Below are 23,683 nucleotides of genomic sequence, written 5' to 3'. Positions count from 1 at the left end.
CCCACGGAGAAAAGGGAATGAGGCCAAAACAGGTTTTCCGCACTCTTGCCTGAAAAATGCTAGGAAACCAGCCGTTGCAGGACTGCCTGCACAGGGGCAGAAGGTCCCATACTCCAAGGCTGATAAGAGAAGGCGATGGAGAGGTCTGGCTAACTGCAGCACTTCCTCTTTTTCCTCAACACCCTGGATCTCAGCTGGAGTAGAAATAAGATCCCCCTCACCAAGCTCCCACATGGGACTCCTCTTAGTCCCTTAACAGGCTGTGGGATGCAGCAAGCCTTCCATCAGCAGCATACCCGCTGAAGTTACATCATGAAGCACAACCCAACTGCCCCTTAGTTTGGCAACACTCACTTGCCAAAGTGAGTCATGTAGGAATTCAAACTGCTTAAATCCAATAGGAATACATTTTACTGGGTCCAAGATAGCAGCTAAATTAGTTCCACAGCCAAGTGCCAGAGTCCATCTGCTTATCTCCACTCTGATGAGAAAACATCAGTGTTGTAACATTTCTATATGACAAGCTTTTTTTTTCACTTGTTTGACTTTTTTATTGATTGGGGAATAAAATCAGTTAGTAAGGCAGATATTAATTTCCATCTATTGTCATATCTTTTACTAATTAAAAAAAAAACCACAAGAACAAACCTAACCTTCCCTTTAGTACAATAAATTCTGAGCTATCAAAACACAGGAAGACAGCTCTTGAATTATTCTAAATAAAAATAAATAAACGCACTGAATGTCTTACTTCTAGTAAGCACTGGTAGGGATCACAAAGCAACATCAGGAAATTAAAACAACTAAACAGAAATATTCTTACAACAATGTATAAATCCCTGGGATGTCTGCATCTCAAACGCCGAGAAAAACGTAGTCAAAAACAAAACAGCTAACTAGAAAAGATCGCGAAATTGGTGATAAGCATAAAAAGAGAAGTGTAGGGCTACAACACACTAAACAAACATGACTGGATCTTCAGCTTACAAGGAGATGCAGCAAAAGAGTGAATACTCCGTGATTTAGCAGAACGCACAAGTAGTCACAAGGGAAATAGTAGTCATAGGGAAGATGAGTACCGCGATTTGCACAGCACAAGAGAGAGAAATGAACTAGTTACCTGGAGGCAGACTCAATACACACCACACACCCAAAGAACATCAGATGTTTGTTTCGGTTCTTCACGAATTTGGTGAAGCACTTCCGAATATCACGGACAGCAGCAGCTTACTCGGATTTCAACAGCCACCAATCAAACTCATCAAGGGCAAACACATCAAGGGTTACGAGGCAGAAAGACATTCCCGTAACTCCGGCAGTCCCGGAAACTGCTGGAAAGCAGGAGGCTGTGGGACAGGAGCGTCATCTCGCCTTGCTCCGCGAGTCCAGCCAGGGCCGAGCGCCGGCCCCTCACAGCGGCTCCACAGAGCGGGAGCAGAGCGTCCCTGTCCCCGGAGAAGAAGAAGGGGCGCGGTCCGTCCGCAACAGCCCCCGCCCAGTAACCTGCGGCCCCTGCGGTCCCCACCCGTACCTGCGGAGCCCCAGCCTCGCTGCCCCACGCAGTACCTGCATCCCCCCAGTCTAGCCCAGTACCTGCGGCCCTCGGCCCCGCTGTCGCCCGTCCCGCGGTCACCGCCCGCCGTCCCTACTGGCCCCGCTCGGCGCCGCCGGACCCGGGCGACGCCATCTTGTCTGGGCCCCGCCGGCGGGATGGCGTCACGATGTGACGTCACATGCGCCCGCCGGACCAATCGGGAGCGGCGAGTGGTGACGTCACCGCAATAGAGAGGGGCGGGACAGATGCAGAGCCACGCCTCTCTCGGGGGCGGGGCCGGGAGCGTCGGTGCGTCGGTGTGTCTGTGTGTTCGCGTGTCGGTGTGTCCGTGTGTTAGTGTGTCGGTGTGTCCGTGTGTTCGTGTGTCGGTGTGTCCGTGTGTTCGTGCGTCGGTGTGTCCGTGTGTTCGTGTGTCGGTGTGTCCGTGTGTTAGTGTGTCGGTGTGTCCGTGTGTTCGTGTGTCGGTGTGTCCGTGTGTTCGTGTGTCGGTGTGTCCGTGTGTTCGCGTGTCGGTGTGTCCGTGTGTTAGTGTGTCGGTGTGTCCGTGTGTTAGTGTGTCGGTGTGTCCGTGTGTTCGCGTGTCGGTGTGTCCGTGTGTTAGTGTGTCGGTGTGTCCGTGTGTTAGTGTGTCGGTGTGTCCGTGTGTTCGCGTGTCGGTGTGTCCGTGTGTTAGTGTGTCGGTGTGTCCGTGTGTTCGCGTGTCGGTGTGTCCGTGTGTTCGTGTGTCGGTGTGTCCGTGTGTTAGTGTGTCGGTGTGTCCGTGTGTTAGTGTGTCGGTGTGTCCGTGTGTTCGTGTGTCGGTGTGTCCGTGTGTTAGAGTGTCGGTGTGTCCGTGTGTTCGCGCGTCGGTGTGTCCGTGTGTTCGTGTGTCGGTGTGTCCGTGTGTTCGTGCGTCGGTGTGTCCGTGTGTTCGTGCGTCGGTGTGTCCGTGTGTTCGTGTGTCGGTTTGTCTGTGTTTTCGTGTGTCGATGTGTCCGTTTGTCGGTGTGTCGGTGTGTCTGTGTGTCAGTGTGTCCGTGAGTCCGTGAGTCGGTGTATCCGCGTGTCCGTGTTTCCGTGTGTCCGCCGTGTCCCTGTCAGTGTCACCTGCCTTTGCCAGCCGCTGATGCTGTCCGTGTCCCATCCCTGCCCCTGTTCCTTCTCCTTACCACGCGCTGTCCGTGTTGCATCCCTCACTCTGTCCTGTTCCATCGCTGTCCCAGCCCCTGTCCCTGCCCCTGTCCTGTCCCCTCCCTCCCGTTGCTCCCGTTGCTGCTCCTGCCCCTTTCCCTATCCTTTTACCTGTCCCGTTCCCTGTGCCATCCGTGTCTCTGTCACTGTCCCTTTAGCTGCTCCAGTCCCTGCTCTGTTCCCAGCTCCTGCCCTGCCCGGGAGTTACTCCAGCGCCTCCTGCCCCTCTCCCAGCTGTGCATCGTGCCAGGGCTCCCCAAGGGGCTGGATGGAGGTGGGACACAGAGAGGCCCTTTCCTCCCACACCCTTCAGCCCCTTCTCTCCGCAGCCACGGCTGCATCACCCTTCCGGGGGGCTCAGGGGACATTCCCGCTGGGTTTTCAGCCTTTTAAGCAGTACTTGGAAATGGAGGGGTTTTGTCCAAAATGGGTGTGGTAGTTGTGTATGTGAGGGTGAATATGGCGAGAAGAATTAATCATGGCAAATCATGACCGAAAACGGCTAAACTGGAATTACTGCTTGTATCCTCAGAGGAAACTGGAAAGCCTGAGAGGTTCTTTTATAGTTTCTTTTTCAGTTTGGCTTTTCACAGCACCCTTGTCTTTGGGGTTGGTTGGATGAAAACACTGAATAAAGTAATAAAACCAGTGTTGTATCAGGACAATGTGTACTGATTCGATGTGACCTGAGGCACCATCAGATATCCAGTTGTCAGAAGCTGACTTTTTCTTAAAGCCATTCTGCATATCAAATGTTTTCCATGTTTCTTTACTCAGGAATACTACTGGCAAGTAGTGATTTCTGGGTTTGGATCATATGAAGCTTTGCCTCTGAAATCACAGAAAAAAGAGTGTGTGAGCCATGTGGGCATCAGGAAAAGCACTTGTCCTTCCACATGGATCTCAAAGGTGTGTAATGAAATGCAAATATAGTGTTATGTCTTTAATTTCCCAGCAGTTAGTGATTTCCTAGGCAGAATGTGTTGGAAAATGTGGAAAATTCAGGACTCCTGGACAACTAACCAATATGATTAAACAGAAGCTGTTTATTGTTTACGTTGCACACATATTTATAGATTCTACAAACTACTAAGTACATGCTTCTTGACTGGTGACTTTGTGTTGTTCACTCATTTTCTGCCTGCACTTGTCAGTGTATGTGATTGGTTACAGTCCAGGTGTTTCACAGTCCTCTGTTATCTAGTTCTTGTGGTCTTGGTATTTGGTTTCTCAGCCTCTTCTTTTTTAATTTAGTGCAGTTTCTGTTTCAGTAGCCTTGATGAATTCCTGAGGATTTGATAACAACCGTAGGAGCAGGCTGGCTGGTGCACACTATGGCTTAGCCCTTGCAAATACATTGCAACAGGAAAATGACTGGGGGTAACATTAGGGAAAACCGGGGAGTTGCATTCACATTCTAACAGAAGTTATAACGGTACAGAAAACAGAGGTTGAAGCACAGTTACAACTCCCTGGATGGGATGTGGTCAGCACGCCCAACTTCCCCCACACAATCCATGCTAAAGAGGACTGAAGGGAGGGGTGGAGCGGAGTGAAGACACCAGGGCCAGGCTCTGTTGAAATCCTGGCAAGAGGGGGAGCTCAGTGGTGCAGATAAACTCTATAGCAGCTGAAAAACAAGGGGGAAAAGGAGATGCCTTGCTGCTGAACCAGCTACTGTGGCGAGATCACAAATGCCCACCTCCATCCCAGAGGCTGCCTCAGGTGTGCACTGACATTACCCATCTCCAAGGTACAACCACCCCACACTGGACAGGGTGCATAACTAGAGTTACTTTAGTAAAAATAGAGTAACTAGTGCAAAAATAGTATAAAAGTAAGTTAAAGATGGGGAGAAGTTAGGGACTGTTCCACTGTAACTTCTGGGATCAACCGACTGATCAGACTGAATCTGTCAGAACTGTACTCTATCTATGTTGGTTGTTTATCTTGATTGCTCTGAATACGTTTTTGCAGCCAGATTCTATCACCACCAATCTTTGCACCCTAACCTGTCACAGTTTTCTGTTACATTAATAAAGGATAACTGTTCTGTAAACTGTTCTTCAAGGTGCGAGTCCTTCCAAGAGCATTAACAGTGGATAAAATACTTGAGTGTGCAGCCCTGGGAGAGGGTCTCTCTAATGCTTTTGGTGTGCATTCCTGAATCTTTCCTGGAGTGCCAAGAGACTAGCTAAAGGTGTAGAAACCCTCAAAGGGGCTTTTGTGTTTCCATGTGACCCTGAAAAGTCAGCTGAACCACCTTCTGATCCAGTGGACTATTCAGTGAGGAGTTGGGCATTAGGAAGAATTTCTTCACAGAATGGGCAATTAGACTTTGGGAATGAGCTGCTCAGGGAGGTGAAAGAGTGACCTAAAGGAGATCTTTAGGGAAAGAGTGGACATGGCATTCAGTGCCATGGTCTGGTTGACAGGGTGGTCTTCACTCATAGGTTGAACTGGGTGAGTTTGGAGGTCTTTTCCAACCTAATTGATTCTCTGATTCTGTCCCCATAGTGGAACTCTGACAGACTGGTCGGGGACAAGTGTCTCGGCTTTCCCGGGCCGCTGACAGTCTCATCAAACACGAAAGGTTTGGGAAAATCTCCGTTTCCTGCGAGGGATTCCCGAGCCCCCACTTTGTACGGAGCCCGCCCCGCCGCTAGGGGACGCCACACCCTCTCCACGCTGGCTCCGCTGCCATGGCAACGGCAGAGGGGGCGCGGCCCGTTTGCGATCTGGTCGCTAGGCAACAGGGCACCCGGGCGGGGCGGAACAGCCGCCGCAAAGCAGAGATTCGACTGTCGTAAAAAGAGGAAAAAAAGCCTGAAACCCCGTGGTGTTGTAAAATGCCGTGAGGCGCGGCCGGCGGGGCCTGAGGGACAGAGCCTGGGGCCGGTCCCGCTCCATATGCCCCGAACCGCCCCGTCCCGCTCCATGAGGGGCCTCTCCTCGTCCACATCCTCCTCATCCTTCTACTATGGCCCGGAAAACAGTTAGCAGGAAGCGGAAAGCGGCGGCGGCTGCCGCCGCCGGGACCGGAGGACTCCAGGGGGAGCAGGTAAGGGATGAGTTGGGGGACAGGGGAGAAGCGCTGGTTCCCGGTGGTGGGAAGAGGGAGAAGCGCTGGTTCCCGGTGGTGGGAACGGGGGAGAAGCGTTGGTTCCCGGTGCTGGGAACAGCGGAGAAGCGCTGGTTCCTTGTGGTGGGAACAGGGAAGAAGCGCTGGTTCCCGGTGGTGGGAAGAGGGAGAAGCGCTGGTTCCCGGTGGTGGGAGCGGGGGAGAAGCGCTGGTTCCCGGTGGTGGGAAGAGGGAGAAGCGCTGGTTCCCGGTGGTGGGAGCGGGGGAGAAGCGCTGGTTCCCGGGGCGCGGCGGACGTGCTGGTCCCCGGGAGGAAGGGGGTGACCCTGTCCGGGGGATGAAGAAGGAAGGTGTCCTGGGGGATTGGGGATCCTGGGGAGGGGCAGCCACGGTCCTGGTGTCACCCCAAGAGGGGCAGCCCCCAGGTGCCAGGGTCACCGGCGCAGAGGAGCCCCTGGTCCCGGGTCAGCCCCCTTTGTGCCCGCGCCCGGGCTCGCGGTGCCCGGTTGTGCGGCCGTTGTTCGCCGCTCGCTGCCGAGAGGCGGTGATGGCTGGGTGGCTCTGGGCCGGCCGGAGGAGGCCGAGCGCCGCGGTCCGTGTCGGGGAGCCTCCTGGGTGTCACCCCTACGCCTGCCAAGCTGAGGGCGAGGGCTGTCTGCGCTGCCTCTGTCCCGGTCCAAGCGCTCCGCTTCTTCCCGTGAGCATCTGGCGTACCAGCGGTGCCGAACTGGCATGGACTGGCGTTATATTATTGCCGTGTTACTCTTTTAGCAGATATTTATATTTAATTTCACGCTGCTAAAGTCTCTGTCAGCATTCCCGAGTTAATTTCCGTGCGCGGTGTTCCATGGGTGGTTTGCAAGGCTTCAGGGTTTTGCCGGGAATATCGCTGAATATGAAAGGGTGGTGTCTTAAAGTTTGGTTTAGTTTATCCAGTGTCTAATTTTATTATCCACAGTACGGGTGGGATCACTCTGTTCACAAAAGGAAAAGGCTCCCGCCGGTGAAAAGGTCTCTAGTATACTACGTGAAAGGGAGAGAGGTCCGGATGCAGAATGAGTCCAGCTACCACCGCTTGTTGCATGGATACGCAGCCCAGCAGCTCCCCACCCTCCTGAAGGAGAGAGAATTTCACCTCGGAACACTCAATAAAGTGTTTGCCTCCCAGTGGCTAAATCACCGACAAGTGGTGTGCGGGACAAAATGCAACACGGTGAGTGCCACCTCTCGCTGTTTCCTGGTCCTCTGTTAATTATTCCACCTCCACCCTTAAATTATGCTTATCGTAATCAAAGTGTGTGGATGGCCAGGGAAAACATTAGGAATTAGGAGTGGAGTCAAAATCGTACCAATTGACTTTGAAGGACGATCTGTTCACATCTGAATATGAGGCACCCCAGGAAGTGTCTGTGTGATCTTACACAGCGATTTACACCTGGTTTCAGGACGAAGAGCTACAGTGGGATTGGATCTTCCCTTTTGTCTTGCAGATGAGAGCTAATGGACAGAATGGTGGCTGTCAGTGCTTGGCCAAACTTGCTGCTAAAATTCCTTTTTTCTGTTACGCTCAGTCTTACATAGTTTGGTTTTACATATGGTTCTGTGCTGATGGCTTTTAAAAATTGTTCTAAAACTGTGGTTAAACTCTTAGATATTTGTCAGAGCATCCAGAAATGTTCTGAGTTAAAAAAAAAAAAATTCAGATCGTCAGTGTTGCTTGTTGACTTTATTATTCTTCACTCTAAAACTGTTTCCAGTGTTTGAATAGCTTCTCTGGTTTATATGTCTTTACATGCTTCTACAAAAACTAAGACCTTCTCAGGTTCTTGAAATGATGCTTTGAAACATTTCAGGGGAATATTAAAATGGTGTCCTGTGGGATTAGTAATTGGAGATCATATTTCATAGGTAATATTCACCACCAGAGTTAGTAGCCCAAGTTCATTGGCTGAGGTTTCAATTTCATGCAAGGAGTTCTGATTGAATTAGTGCAAAAGGGTTAGAAGGAATGAATGCATAGATGTAGCAGTTCTTAAATCTCAGAGCGTATCAATTGCTGCAATTGCTTATTTGCCTCAAGATCTTTCTGTGCCAAAGCCCTGCTCAGTGGTCTGACCAGCAAGGGTCAGTGGGCTGTTTTTTTTCATTTCTGATGAAACATTCTGAGTATCATTATTCACAGTTGCACAGAGTGAGGATTTTATGCAGTAGCTCTTAAGAAGCAGGGCCAAATTGTATAAACAAAGCAATCTTTTAACAGCAGTAAGCTCAAAATAGAATCTGTCTGCCTACTTTCTCCACATACGTTCATCTCCTCAGCCAGCACTGTTTGTAGTTGTAGAGCTGCTTATGGGAGATGAACTCCTGCTGAAACATAAGCTCCCAGAAATTTTGCTTACTCTTGCAAGATGACTGTGTGTTTTATAGAGTTGCAATGATTTTGCTGTGTTCTGTAACTTTTGTAGGTCGGGCGCATTTGCAGTGAAGATAAATGGGCAAGTGGGTGTTAACGCAACCTTGCAAAAAATTGTTTGGAACAAACAATCATGAAGCTGAAGAGGGATTCACTAGTATTATTGTTACCTTTGCACAAGCTGCAGCCAAAGGTGTTTGTCCACAGCCAGACTTAACGTTAGAGACAGACCTCTGTCACGGAGCAAAATAGAGTCATTGCAAAAAAAGTCCCTGCAGCATTGTGAAAGTTCATATATGAATTATGATCTTATTATGATCTTATGATCTATTATGATGTAATAGCTGTACCTTGTTTGCTTTGTGCTCACATTTGAACCAGTAAAGTGTTAAACTCTATACTCTAATTATGAGATTTTTCTCTCTTATGTCCTGAGTGAGTGATCTATTAAAGAAAAATGCCTTTGCTGATTCTCATATGCTGAAGTTGTGGTATTCAAGTTGGGAGTAAATTGAAAAGACCTTGGTTGACTTCAATGAGGTTTGCTGCATTGGAGTTGCCCTTAATTAAATTCAAGAGAAAAATATAAACTATAGCAGTTATTTTAATCAAGGCTTGACTGTGGCACTGAGTGCTTTCAGCATTTAATTTATAAATTACCCATCACCTTGCAGTGCCAGGACAATTCACTGTTCTTAAGGACAAAACAAAAAATACACTCTTGTTATAGAGGAGGAAGTTTGGGTTTTGTCACTTGGCAGTACTAGTTACTACAAAAATGCTAAAGAGAATATGGAGTTCTCTGTCAATTTTTTTTTGATGAAGATTATAATTTGTTCAATTTTGTGGAGTAACCTTTTATCCTTAAAACTCTTCCAGGATGTGAAATAACTTTATTCTTCTCCAGTGGATTATGGTGCTCACAGTCGAGCAACTGTAAATCAATTTTTTTTCAGATATTTGTGTTCTGTAAAGGTATGTCCTTTTTCTGGTAGATTTAGAATTATGGGAACTTTGCAAGCATTCAAGCACCTAAAATTTCAAATTGAACTACCCAGACTTTTCACCTGGGCTTTGCAGAGCCGGGATTCCTGTTTGCAAGAATTTCCTTGACCTTGCATGCAATGGCCTTCTTCATGTTTTTCCAATTCAAATGAATAATCAGGGAACTTCTGAGGGGTGCAGACGTTTAGGGTGTGTTCTGAAAGGTATCTGAATTACCAAAGACTGGTGCTGTGAAGATACATAGAAGAAAATGTCTCAGAAGAAGATACGGTCTGTAATCTGCGGTCTTCTGTTCAGGCTTCATAGAGAAACTCATGAAATTTAGGTAGGAGATAGGCTTATGGCAGACAAAAACATAGAACACAAGGTTCCTGTGTTTTTAGGGGTTTTTTTTTCTCTTTACTATTTCAGGAAATTATGAAGAATAAGGTAGCATCTAAAAAGTAGTTTCAGTAATAGTTTTTCAGCTTCTTTTCCTCTCTTATTTACATGTACATGTTCAAGTTATAATCTTTTCACTAATTGCAGAGTTAAAGATGAAAAACTATAAGAGCTGTAAATACAAGAAGCTAATTAGTTTCCAGATGCTTGAGAATATATTTGCTTGGAATCTAGTTTGATTTTTTTTTTTTTCTTTTTCCAGTCAAGCCCTATAGATGTATTTGTATTTAAACTTTCTCAATGCTCTCCTGATTTCTCAGGCAGCTTTTCCAAAGCATGCATGGGTTGGTTTCTAAATGCTGGCTGAAACCTTTTCTCTCTTCAGCAGATTGCTATGTTGCCATAGCTGCCCTGCTGTAAATCACCAGCTCTCATTTCCTATTAGAGACTTTAAACTTGTTTCAAGAGATCCTGTGTCTGTTTGTGTGTCTCATACAGTTACAACCCAGTCTTGTCGTCCTGTGATTGTGGTGAGAGTACAATGGGAAGTTCCTCCTCTGTGAATGTGAACTGTCTGTGAGTTAATGTGTCTTCTGGCTTTGCATATGTGAGGAAGCATCGAGGTGACAGCTCATTTCTGATCACATGTAGGAAATGAGAAGTCTCCTCCAGTTTGTAGCTCTACTCAAAGTCCAGTGAATAGTGACTGAAACTCAGTGTAAATAAACCTCTGAGGCGTGTAGTTGATATCTCCATTCACATATCTTTCAGTGGCTTGTGACCAAATAGCCAGGTGTTGGTTTCTTGTCTCAAGAGTATTTGCTTTTCTGTCAACTGCATGTGATCAACTACTGCAGACTTGTGTCTGTCTGGTAGTTTCTGTTCCAGGTATGGTGTGAGTTGTAAGGATTCCCTTTAGCAGACGATGTCTGTCACTTCTCCATGCTTTCTTTACCATCTGTCAGCATGTATTAATTGTCTCTCAATCCCCTGAAATTAAACACGGAGGGCCAAATGCAAATAAAAAGTTATAAATGTGATTTTGGCACTACACAAATGCAGTAACATCAAAGTCTGTGACCATTAGCTGGTAGTGCTTCAGAGTTTCACAGAAAAGTGAAGTGCCTGATTTCAGGGCCTTGTCTGTGAAAATGTGTATTCAAAGGCAACCAACTTGCTGGCTGCTTTTACCTCTCCTCACTTCTCAGGTAGTTTCTTTATATTGTGGATTGTTTTGCTTTGGACCCTTTGAAGAAGGATGTGTAAGGCCATTACGCACGTGAGTTGCCTCTACTGCATAACCTGTTAGTAAGTTTTGTGCTAAGATTAGTGCATGTTAGCGTGGCTGATGTAGTTGCCATTCCCTGTGATGTTTGAAAAGTCATAGCAGGTAGATGAAGTCCCAGGTGACTGGAAAAGGGAAGCCATTGTATCCATCTTGAGAAGTGGCAGAAAGAAGGACTCCAGGGACTACTGACCTGTCAGCTTCCCCTCTGCCTGGGAAGATCATGGGATCTAGTTTCCTTCTAGAAACTCTGCTAAGGCACATGGAGGCCAGGGAGGTGAATTGAGGCAACCAGCGTGGCTTCACCAAGGGTAAGTCCTACCTGACAAACCAGAGGCTTTCTGTGATGCAGTGACAGCAGGAGTGGACAAGGAAAATGTTACAGATGTCATTTGTCTGGACTTCTGTACAGCTTTTGACAGGGTCCCCCACAATATCCTTCTGTCTAAACTGGAGGGAGATGGAGTTGATGGACGGACTGTTGGGTGGTGAGGCATTGGTTGGCTACATCCAGAGAGTTGGTTGGATAATCAAATCCAGAGAGTCAATGAGAGTCAATGTCTCAGAGTCCCAGTGGACATCAGTGACAAGTGGAGTCCTTCACGGATCCATACTGGGACCGGTGTTCTTTAATGTCTTCATTAATGGCATAGATAGAGGGATCCAGTGCACTCAGCAGGTTTGATGACAGCACCAAGCTGAGTGGTGCTTTGACACACCTGAACAATGGGATGCCATCCAGAGACAAGATTGAGGAGTGGGTCCATGCAAGAATCATGAAGCTCAAGGCCAAGTGCTGGTGCTGCACCAGGGTCAGGGCAGCCCCCAGTACCAGCCCAGGCTGGGCATGAGCAGACCCAGAGCAGCCCTGCCCAGAAGGGCTTGGGGGTGCTGTGGGTGAGAGGCTGCACATGGCCCGGCCATGGCACTCACAGACCAGAGAGCCAAACGTGTCCTGGGCTGCATCCAGAGCCCCGTGGGCAGCAGGGGAGGGAGGGGATTCTGCCCCTCTGCTCTGCTCTGCTGAGACCCACCTGGAGCCCTGCATCCAGCCCTGGGCTCCCAGCACGGGAGGGACAGGGACCTGCTGGAGTCAGCCCAGAGAGCAGACTACCAAGATGGTTGTAGGGCTGGAACACCTCTCCTACAAGGAAAGGCTGAGAGAGTTTTGGTTGTTCAGCCTGGAGGAGAGGAGGCTCTGAGAAGACTTTATCAAGTCGTTCCAGTATCCAAAGGGAACTTATAAAAAGGATGGGGAGAGATGAATTGAACAGGGCTTGGAGTGACTGGAGAAGAGGTAATAATTTTCAATTAAAAGAGTCACACTAGAAACAAAGAAGATTCTTAAGCTTTACCATCAGGGTAGTGACACCCCAGCATGGGTTGCCCACACAACCACACAACAGCATGGGTTGCTGAGTGCTCAGTCTATGGAAACATTCAAGGAGAGGTTGGTCAGAGTTCTGAGCTACCTGGTCTAGCTAATGTCCCTGCTTTCTGCTGGGACTTGACAACCTTTTAATCCAAACCACCTATGCTTCTTTATTTCCATCTTCAGCAGAAAGCAGATATACAATGCCAGTTTGATAGTTTAAAGTGTCCATGTTTCTTTGAGGCTTGGCATATGTTAGTGAATCTGTATTGCTACAGAAAAAAGAGCCTGATGCCAAGTGTTTTATGAACAGAAAAGAAACACTTATGATCTGAATAAAAGTCAAGGCTGAGAATTTGGAAAAATCAATCACTGCTACTCAGGTATGACCAGAAATAGCATTGATGTAATAGCACAACAAGCATTGTCTTCTTTTGTTGTTTTGTTAGCAAAAAACATGTTTAAAGGGGAATGAGTAATAATTGTCCAAATTGGCTGCAGGTGAGATCTTTTTATGACCAGCCTTAGTTAGTCTGGAGTCATGCTGTTGTAAAAGTGGATATTCCCACCTGCTCGTTTTGGCTAGCACCGATGTGCATGTGGTTAGGGAGTCACCTGGATCAGCTTGCTGCTTTGTGTGCAGACAGGTTTTCTTGTAGGGTTAGTTTCACCAAGGCAGATACAGTTGACCTTGCAGCTACTTGAGCACTAGTTGTTGTCACAAGGGTGATGAGACTGTTTAGGTGGATGGTGAAGAGGAGGCATGTAGATTCTCAAAAGATAAGCTTAAGCCATTGTGGAACTTAACGTGATTCTCTCTTAGTGACTATTTTTAGCACGGCAGTGTACTTACGCTGGGTTTCTTTCAAAAGTTACTATGAATGATAAGAATGTGCCCATGATTTCTGAGAGCACCATGTGAAGGGCTGGTGCATCGAGCATGTTGTGAGCTCTTGCATGAAGAATGAGTAGTCTCTTTCATGCATGTTATTTGTGTCTTTTAGATTGCCATCCATCCTGCTTTTGTAGTAAAAACAGGATGGCATCCTTTATTTTGGTTTTGATTGATTTTTACAATCAAATAAAAGTTAGGGTAGGACTGCCTGTTCATCTGTTGTTTTTTGTGCAGGGGCAGCAGCTGAAGACATGAGTCTGTGCTGCCTTGAAATAGCATTTCACAGACCTCTTTTTTAATCTCACTGTTTAAAATTAATGTTTTCAGTTGAAGATATATGGGAAGGAAATTTATCTCTATTGGATTGTTAGCTTTCTCGGTGTTTCTTCCCCCAAAAATACTGTGTCCTGAAAGGCAGGCCAAGCTATGAAAAAACGTGGTAAACCATTCTGCTCTCAGTGTTGCATATAAGAGGTATGATAGGTTTTGCAGTTCATACTCTCATTCATCTTTGGATACTCTGTTCCCTGCTGCAGTTTTACTTTTGGCAAGCTGAGTAATGAACTTCCCTCATCAGTGAAGCGAGGTAGTTTCTTGATTGACTTGATCATAAGCAGGTTGGACAGCCAAGAGGACAGCCATGTAGTAATTGCAGGGAAGCCATTTGCCAAAATTACTTCTCACCACTTCTGCAGGCCAAAAGGAAAATAAGTGTACAGCTATCAATCTCTGCAACTGTGCAAAGATCATGAAGTTTCATGGCTATGTCAGCTGTAGTACCTAACCATGCTTGTCTGCCTTGATCCTTGAGTGGTAGCACTGTTGCAAGATGTACATCTAAACTACTTTAAAAAAAAGAGAGGAAATGGATTTCTCTCTTCCATGTCATCCAGCCTGTTTTCCTTGTTAGAACACAGTTGTCTGGCAGAGAGCATGGTACCTGAGTCTGCTGTGTTTCTCACAGATGAAGTGTGGTCCTTGCACTTCTGCCAGATGGCTGAAGCAATCCAGATTTGGTAAATCCTGGATGTTAAGTTGTTTGGCATACTAAAGACTGACATGCATATGTTTTATTAGAAGGAAGAACTGAATTTTGTGCAAAGCTTAAAATCAAGAGACAAATACACACAATTCAGTGTTTGGAGGCTGGTGAAGTTTTTTTATGTCCAGCAAAAACGTTGTTGGATGGGTTTTCCTTTTTATATAATGAGTAGCCGGGGAAAAAATTCTTATTTCTGTTTGAGATAACAGAAAATTACTGTATGGTTCAGTTATCAGGACTTCGTCAAGACTTTTAATGTCTACACTGCTTTGAAGTTGTTTGCAGATGTACTTATTTCAACAGTTGAAAATATTTTGTATTTTACTTACTCTGGTGTCTTTAAAACTCCTGAAATAACATTGAAATTTTCTGCACCCTTAGCTGAGTTCTTCTCTTGTTTCTTAACATTCTTCCTTTTTGGCTTTAAAAGTGTCTATTAGCTATGGCATATCTTGGCTTCTGTGTGCTGGATTTATAGGGATGATTTCTGGGCAGCCAGAGGTGCAGGTTTCAATTATGAGCTTTTGCTTCCTATTATGCCCCAGGTGATGTAAGAATTTCTGTGTGTACTCAAAGGGAGGTGATGGGTTTTTTTTAAACTACTCAGTGGCTAAGTTCCTTACCCAAGCAAGTGGAGAAGTTACTGCTCTGACCTTTACAACCAAAACAATGTAGCCAGTCCGTTATATGTGCAAAGTTTAAGTTCTTTATCTTTTTAGTCCGATTAGTTTAGAGTTTAGGTAAAAGTATTTTGTATTAGAGTAAGTTTTTATTAACCAACACAGGTGTATGATGAGGGTGTCAGACTAGAGAATGCAGAGGGTTTTAATTTCAGTCCTCCTACCAGATGACTTGCACTTCCAAGTGTGAATCTGTTAGAACTGAAGCACAAGTCTTCTGAGTGCGTGAACATCCTTAGGTGTGGATGTGTTTTCCTAATTAGTACTACTGGTGTTAAATTAGGACCTGCAGCTGACACCTGCAAGCTTTAATCCTAACTACTAAACTGTTAATTTTGTTTAGGATTTTGGGTTTTTTCAGTAGTTAAAGGAGGATAGGGGAGGGAATTGGGCATTCTGCTGGAAAGAAATACTGGGGGGTGAGGAGGATATGCGCTCACATGGCCAGGACAAGGGGTGATGAGAGGAGAGGAAATGACTGATCCTGATTCGATGCAGGTGTTAATTTTCAGGTGGTGAGAGAGACTGCTGTGTGCATTGTGTTTTTACCAGCTGTCTGGGGCAGCAAAGGCTTTGTAAGGCTTGGGAAGAGTGAGGGGTGCCTCCCTCCTACTCAGCTACACCTCAGCAGTTGCCATACACCACAGGTGTGTGCAAAATAAAAAAATAAACATGAAAATGCAGTCTCTGTAGGAATAATCTGTGCAAGACTGCTGCCTACAATCAGTTGCAGGGTGAAGACGATGCATAATTCTAGACGTAACACACAAATAACAATGAGTGTATTTCATCTTTTCTGTGGACTGTGTGTAACATACCATACTTTATCAGTTTTGATAGGACGTTAATATTCTGCTAGTTCAGTACATCAAGTAATAGATATGCTGCTAAATTACTTTAATGTATTTTTCCTATGCTTTTATTAAAGAACAGAACTCTGTAAGAGTTCACCAAAAGCAGCTTGTATGTATAACTTCTCTCTAAGAACCTCTAAATTTTCTTCTGGTCTTCTACAAATGTCTGAGAAAGGATTTCAGAACAATTTCCTTGAGGTGTGTATTTTAAAATTGTATTGATGGTTTTTGTTGTTACAGTTATCATCTTTGGTTCACTTCCAGAGGTTTTGAGACAACATTCTTGTTTATAGAAGGAACAGACTGAAGATAATGTAGAATTTAATTATAATCCTGGGCTATGAATTCTAGATCACTTGCCTAGTGCTAAGTCAGCCTCAGATCCTCCATTTCCTTGCTTCACTCATGTCCCCTCACAGAGCTTTGTCTCCTGTGTTAGACCTATTTGACAGTGCAGCTGCCCTCTGAGCACCAGCTGTGAAGTGACCCAGCCCATGAGCCTCCCAAAATGAAAGTGAACTTTGGCACGCAATGTAAACCTTTGCTCTGGCCTAAACTGTAACCCCATGGTTGTATATGTCTGAACTTACATAACACTGGGCATAATGTCTGTTTGAAGAGTTGTAAGGCTCTATAATAAAGTTTTCTGACAAGGTGTCAGTGACATATTGCTCTAATTTCTTGTCTTTTTGTGGGATGAGGTATATCGCTAAATATCTTTCTTTCAGATGTCCGCACTGTACTTAGTTACTATTCTCTGTGTATCAACAGAAAATAAATTCCAGTTGCATAAACTGTCAGTCTGCCAAAGCCAAAATTTTATGGCAAGTGTGTTATCTGGGAGGCAAGAGAATCGCGTTAAGCTCCATAGGGCTTAATGGCTCTTTTGAGGTGGGTTTTCTTTCTCACTGTGGTAGGTAGAAATTGAAAAACAATATTATTTTGCTAAACAGGGAAGAGAGTTTTATATTCAAGGGCTTTTTATTCAAGTGGGATACCTCCCATGACAGATTGCTCTCCTCTCCCTTCCATTACTGTGAAAATGAAATGGAATGATTGATATAAACCCACTGTAATTGTTACTTAACCTGTTTTAAGAAGGAATTTATGCATTTCCAGCAATCCTTGAAGCATTTGTGGATTTCAACTCAAAAAAGAATGTTAGTTCAAAATAGAGAGGATATTTGAACATCTTGTTTTTCTTTTCTGTTTGATGATGATTTAGATGTCTGGTTTTCTTTCCCCTAGTTATTTGTAGTAGATGTCCAGACTGGTCAAATTACCAAGATTCCTATCCTGAAGGATCGTGAACCTGGCATGGTGAACCAGCAGGGATGTGGCATTCATGCCATTGAGATCAACCCCTCAAGGACGCTCCTGGCCACAGGTGGAGACAACCCCAACAGTCTTGCAATTTATCGTCTGCCTACACTTGATCCTGTCTGTGTGGGAGATGTAAGTGGGAGTGTCTGGGGAAAGTTTATTCTCTCACTTAAAAAGTTACTACTTTGAAGTGTGTTTGATCAGAGCAAGGTTAATACTTAGGAACCTTGTAAGGAAGTAAAGTTATTAAAACATTTCTGATTTAGCTGTCATTTTTGTTATGGTATCTTAAATAGAATTGAGTACTCAAACATGTGAGTGGATTTTCAGGGCTTTGGATGAGATTTCTTCCTCATCTTCCTTCAGGTCTACTTTAGCTTACTTTTCAACACCAAAAATGTAACAAAATCCTAAGTATTAAAGTCTAATTGTGGTGATGAGATCTGAAACTGTAGTGAAAAAGCTCTTTTGAGAAATTAAAACTATGTTGCAAGTTGTTAAAATTTTCTCCTTATCCTAGTGCAGCTTCTGGATGTATTATTCCAGAGGTGGAACTTTGTTTTGAAGACTAATTCTAACCCCGTGGTTTGTGGCAGTTTGATACAAACTGGTACTGGTTTTATTTCTGAAACATCCTGAGGTCTTTTTAAAATGGCCAGTCTTTAAAAAAAACAGCCTGGAGAATATAGTGGTGTCTTGTGAACACCTCTCTCATTTCTCCTTTTTATTCAGAATTTCATATAGACATTAACTGCAACAGCAGAGGTCAGGTCAGAGTTTCTGCAGCAGCAGATAACCAGCTGCAGCAAGCCTTGACTGAAGATTTGCATGACTTGCTCTTCATTTGTGTGACTTTTAGCTTTATTAACAAAACTAGAGTCTTATGGTCCTTCGCCCCCTCCCTCCCCCCTCTCCCTGCCCCCAATAGGTTTCTCACATGCTAAAGAAAAGAGTCTTGAAACATTAATCTGTAGTTCATGTATTGTAAACATAAGATTTGGTTACTTTTTATAGCAGGATATGTGTTGGAAGAAAAAACCCCTACCAAATAGATACTTTACAGAAGAATGCTGCTTTCATAATGGAAGATATGAGAATTCTGGAAAATCTTAGAATTGAGATTAATTTTTCCTTGATCAGAGGCCTGTTTTTCCAACACCTGTTTTTTCTTTATTAATTGCACACTTCAAAACCAGAGAAGTTAAAATTACTGCTAGGTACTTGAACTGTTCCAGCTTGATAATGGAATCTTACCTGTATGCTTTTAATGTAGGTCTCGTTCTGAGCTTGTAATAAAAATCAAAGAATACTTGTCTGCTTTGAGACTGCTTTTGAGTATAATGGCACAGAAAAATCTGTTTTTTCTTTTAGGATGGACACAAGGACTGGATATTTTCAATTGCATGGATCAGTGATACTATGGCTGTTTCTGGTAAAGTCATATTTTTTTCTCTTGAGTTTTTTGTTTGTTTTTTTGTTTGTTTGTTTGTTTGCTTGTTTTTTAAGGTTTCCTTCTCTCCGAATGTTAGTGATGTACAACATTTGGTAAGTGTTATGAAAGCACCTCTGTCAGGGCATTTGAAACCACTTGGAGCTACCTAGGCTATTTAAACACTTCCTGGACTTAGTACTGTCTTCATTTTATTTTGTTTTTGGGCCTTAGTCTAGATCTGATTTTCCTAGTATTAGAATATTACTGTGTTTCTAGTTAGGGGATGTTTGAACACAATTTATTACAGGAAAAGATTCCACATAAGAAGAGTAATTTCAAGAGAGGTGTTGGTTATTGGTTAATAACTTCAGAACATTTGAGATCAATACCAGTTTCCTGAAGTCATGTGAAAGAGTAATTAATGAGAATTCAGATTGTTTCGTCAAGCTCTCAGTACAGTTGTATGCATATATGTATACATGCACTTACACTATGGCAGTCAGTACAGAAGGCTGTAATAGAGAAACTCAGTTAATGACTTTTTGGTGACTAGCTGGATAATCAGTGTAACTTCATAAAGAATTACTTAGGTAAAGGCAAAAATAATAATGTCTTGTTGCATTAATTTAGCAGTTTACTGCCTTTCGGTGCTGAGAGGGTGTACTGTTCTGTACTCAAGAGTTGTCAAACTGCAGGTGAGAGAAAATCATAACAGTCTTATGTAAAAGTCACGTATTTGAATTGTTGGTTTAGTTTAGTAGAATTTTTCCTCCAAACCCAAAAAGCTAATCCTGGAATTTTATTTTTGAATTTAATATAAAATTTGATCCTTGCAGGTCTCTGCCCCAAATATGTACAGAAACTCCCTCACATTCAAGCTAGTAAGTTTGAAGAGAACAGCGCAAAAGAGTACAGATGTCCAGGGGAAAGATAAGGGCCTGATAGACGGCACAGCATGTGAGATAGAACAGTGTTGGCTTGGTATTTTCTAAAGGTCAGGGGTAGATGTGGGAGTAGAAGTGTTCTCTTCTGCCATATTCTCTACTTTGGTGCTTATAGCAGACAGGATGTAGGTTCTAGTTTCCAGACCTCAGACACCAGGGAAAACATATTAAAAGCAATTAGCAAGACTGGTTGCTAAACTGAATTCTTTAGAACTCACTGAGGCCCCTAATTAAGAATGAAAAAAGACAACTAACTTCAGACATAGTTTTAATTTTAGAGATTTCAATTACATCTGTCAAGCAGAAATACTTGAACTCCAGACATTGAGGATATAGCATATATTTTTATGGCAAAAAGTTCAGATGAGATGAATAATTCCCAGGATGGCATGAGCTTAGGGTAGCAAATGATACTCTGCTTGGCTTCAGGGCTAACCAGTTGAGCAACATACACAGACTTTTTCTCCTGCCAGGGCTATTAAAAGGGACAACTTCCTCTGAAAGTATGTCAGGATGTTTAGAAATTTTACTGCTGAGTATTCAGCCTCCGCAACAAACAAGATTAGGTGCAATTAAAACCAATGGCATGTAATGGAGTGGCAGGATGTTGTGCTGCTGGATGCAAGTGCCATTAGGATTCTCCCTTTTGTATTTTTCTCTAGTAGGTGATAGTGGCAGATGCCTGAATCCATCTGTGAGGGGGCAAAGTCACCTCTGCTGTACTGGACCACTCCTATTGCAACAAGATGTTTTGCTTTATTGTGTTTGTAGCTTTTCCCCTATGTGATAACAAAGCTGATACATTTAATGGCTTTATATAGATATATAGCTTTTCTGGCATCTTCAATATGACAGAATTTTTCACTTTATGTAGAGAAGAAATTGAAGTATCTGTCAGAGCGGACTTAGATGGAAGTGAGCTGCCTGAACACCAGAAGGGATGTGTATTAAGGTCTTGGATTAAGTCTGTATTGATCGATGAAACAGAGGCGTTCAGCTTTCTTCCTCCAGTGTTCTTAACACTAGTGATTCTTACTTTAGATTAATGTCTTCAAATTCAGTAGAAAAATAAAATGAAATCTCATCTGTTTAACCTAAGTTACATTCTTTAAGAAAAAAGTGACACAGGTTTTAGCGAAATAATTTTTCTGATAGATTTCATCCAAAGTGGTACAACTGTGATTAGAAATAGATGTTTCTGTTTAGATCATGAATTATTGTGTACTCAGCCATAAGCATAATGACAGAAATCAAGTAAACCCAAATGAGCATAAACCCAGCTGATGTTTTTGTGGAGATATTTTGCATCGGTTTAACGGACTGTTTTACCAAGGCTGAGAGTGTCAGGCTCAGGCTGAACCTATAGTGTTCAGTTGCTTCCGAGTTCATTCTGTGCATGAGATGATGATAACTGTTGCACAGGGTTTTGGGTTTCGATGCATCCTAATTAGTTTGAAAACATATGAGACGGACTAGCTGCTTGGAAACCATATGGACGGCTGACAGTGAGTTCATAATATTCTGAACTTTACAGCTCATTAAAATAATCTTTTTTTAATAATAATATATGAGCACTAACAGCGTGTTCTGTTAGATTAAACTAAGAGTATTCTTTTTTTCAGACCCCATTGGTTAATCTTTTTTTTTTTAGAAAATATGAGTTCTGTATATGTGGAATGGACTACTCATGTATGGACTATTTGATCAGGTTCCCGGGATGGTTCGATGGGTCTCTGGGAAGTCACAGAGGATGTGTTATCCAAAAGTGATGCCAGGCATAATCTCTCTCAAGTTCCTGTCTATGCCCACATAACACACAGTGCTCTGAAGGATATTCCTAAGGAGAACACCAACCCTGACAATTGCAAAGTCCGAGCATTGGCTTTCAACAATAAGAACAAGGTCAGTAAGATAAGCAAGACAGTTGAGAAGTGCTAATACTGTCCCTGTGTATTAGAAAAACTAAAAAGTAAGCTAAATAGAATATACCAGAGAAGCAAGTTAATATGTTTTTCTCTGATTATTTTGCATCCTTGTGTTTTGAGGCAGTGGTTTTAATCTACTACGTCTGCTTCTGCCCCAAGTGAATGGAGAAGTCTAGAAGGGAAAAAAACCCCAATCGCAGACATTTTAGAAGGCGCACAGATTTCCTGTGGGTTTGATTTTTAGATTTGCATCCTAAGCAGTAGAGTAAAGAAATATTTACAAGAAGCTGATAAAGCAGCAACACATCTCTTGCAGCTTGAATCCCATTTTTGAGTGCTCTTTCCTTCTTGTTCTGTGAAGACCAGCTAACATTTAACAGTTCCTGTTTCAATGGCTGAATCCTTTCTGGGTTGCTCAGCAAATTAGGTGACTGACTCACAGGGCAGGCACTAGTGCTTGCTTTGGGGTTATTTTGTTGGTATTTGACAATTGGTAAATATCACTCTCCTCCATCCTGATCTCTTGTTATTACTAGTGGGTGTAGCAATTAACAATTCATCCTTCACCATTCCCTGCCTCCCCCCACCCACCAAAGAACAGCAAAGGTCTGAAGCAAAGGTGGGTGTGCTGTTGGAAGCACAGTGATCCTGTAGGCTTTATTTTTCACAGCAGCTGTTAGTTGTTTCCATCTCCATGATGGAAACTGCATGTAACATGTAACTTTTTCAGTAGAGAGTAGAGTAGTGCCTGAAACTTGCTTCAGGGTTAGAATCAGTGTGGGACCTGCTGAAGAGAATTGTCACTTCTATATTGTACTTTCTCATAATTCATTAATTTTTTGCCTAGCAAGATTTATAGTTTTGAAAGTTATTGTTATTTACTCTTTTGTTAATTTAGATTCTACTTGACACCTGAAGTACTGTATAGCATTCTATGAAGATCAGTATGAAATGAAAATTATCTTGATAGAGCCTTTACAAGGACTATGGATGAATTCAATCCAGACTGTGCATCCTGCCTCGAATAGAGTGTGAGTTTGTAAGGATATCTATAATACAGAAACTAACACTCTTCTTTTTATTTTCCTTCTATTAGGAGTTGGGAGCTGTGTCCCTGGATGGGTATTTTCATCTTTGGAAAGCAGAGCACACGCTATCAAAGGTGCTTTTCTGTTTGTTGCAGTTAAACTTCAAAAACTGGAAGCAGTTAAGACTGTTCACTAGTCTTCATTCCCTTCAAATATTTGAAGAGCAGCAGTGTTTGTAAAATACTTAAAAGTTCTGTGTAAAATGAAATGTCCTGAAATTTGGAGCTTGAAGAGGAGAGAAGCTCTGTGCTCCCCTTAATCGAGAAGACAGGAAGCATTCTTAGCTTTCTGCTAGTTTCGGGTTAGCTGAAGTGAACTGTTGTGTGGAGTATGGTGGATACTTGATCAGTAGAATTTATAAAGGAACTTGCACATATTTAAGTGTAATGGCAAATCACACCCTGGCTTGCCTATGCTAGTGAATGCAATAGGTTTTTTCAGCTGAGAGCTGATGTTGCTGTGCACCTGCTAAAGAAATAGCAGCACCTTAGAAGGATCTAAAACAATTTATTAAAATATCCATTTTATTGGCTTCAGCCTTTATAGTCTCAGTTTGTTTCAGGTAAGGCACCCTATTGCTTTAAGTTTTTTCCCTTCTTATTTTTCACCTGCATTTTGTGTTTTATTTCCCTGCAATTTACTAGAACATAGCTTACAAAATTGTTTTGTTAACATTTTCATCTTTTCTTATAACAGGTTGAATTTTATTTTTTCTGTTTCCAGTTACTTTCCACAAAGTTGCCATACTGCAGGGAGAACGTCTGTTTGGCATATGGTCAGGAGTGGTCAGTGTATGCAGTAGGATCACAGGCACATGTCTCTTTTCTGGATCCAAGGCAGCCTTCTCACAATGTTAAATCCGTCTGTTCCAAAGAACGAGGCAGTGGTAAGAAACCTGTTAAAAGTGCTTCAAATGGTTTGCTTGCAGAAGTAGCTGTTAAAATTGTAGTAAGTCAAGCTTCTAATGAACAGGAAGGGCTTTTCTAGTGATCGGCTAAATATTTAGCAGTGTATGTATAGATTTGGTTTTGTGACAGTATACCTGGAGCTACCAACAAGCCAAATGTGACCAGCTCTGAAATCTAATGAAGGGCAACATCACTGCCATTAGAAGCAACTCAGTTGTAAACCATCCAAATATTATTGAACTTTCAAAAGTGTGCATTTTACTGCTGTGTATTTTTTACTGGGTCTTGTTCTATATTTTATCATCTCAAAGCAAATGTAGTCTTTTTAC

At 43.5% G+C, this 23,683-nt stretch overlaps 2 protein-coding genes across 7 annotated transcripts in view; one reads left to right on the top strand and one right to left on the bottom strand.

The window, feature by feature from the left end:
- UBAP1 (ubiquitin associated protein 1) overlaps positions 1-1,742 on the bottom strand; it is a 55,765-nt gene extending 54,023 nt beyond the window's left edge. For 3 of the 5 annotated variants that reach the window (XM_030257837.4, XM_030257833.4, XM_012577640.5), the window contains exon 1: positions 1,594-1,742. The gene's annotated coding sequence lies outside the window, so the exon portion shown is untranslated. Of the gene's footprint in view, positions 1-1,120; positions 1,347-1,593 lie in introns of all 5 variants that reach the window. The other 2 variants (XM_072922187.1, XM_072922188.1) reach the window with 2 other exon arrangements.
- A 3,789-nt stretch (positions 1,743-5,531) lies between these two features.
- DCAF12 (DDB1 and CUL4 associated factor 12) overlaps positions 5,532-23,683 on the top strand; it is a 32,484-nt gene continuing 14,332 nt past the window's right edge. The window contains exons 1-7 of one of the 2 annotated variants that reach the window (XM_072921902.1): positions 5,532-5,786; positions 6,766-7,020; positions 16,983-17,189; positions 18,429-18,489; positions 21,142-21,335; positions 22,455-22,520; positions 23,143-23,332. In XM_072921902.1, the coding sequence (XP_072778003.1) occupies positions 5,706-5,786; positions 6,766-7,020; positions 16,983-17,189; positions 18,429-18,489; positions 21,142-21,335; positions 22,455-22,520; positions 23,143-23,332 (1,054 nt within the window). In that variant the 5' untranslated portion in view covers positions 5,532-5,705. The remainder of the gene's footprint in view (positions 5,787-6,765; positions 7,021-16,982; positions 17,190-18,428; positions 18,490-21,141; positions 21,336-22,454; positions 22,521-23,142; positions 23,333-23,683) is intronic. The other variant, XM_030257499.4, reaches the window with a different exon arrangement.

This window comes from Taeniopygia guttata, chromosome Z, assembly GCF_048771995.1.
Source record: "Taeniopygia guttata chromosome Z, bTaeGut7.mat, whole genome shotgun sequence".
NCBI lineage: Eukaryota > Metazoa > Chordata > Aves > Passeriformes > Estrildidae > Taeniopygia > Taeniopygia guttata.
This window is presented reverse-complemented; position numbering and strand designations above follow the sequence as displayed.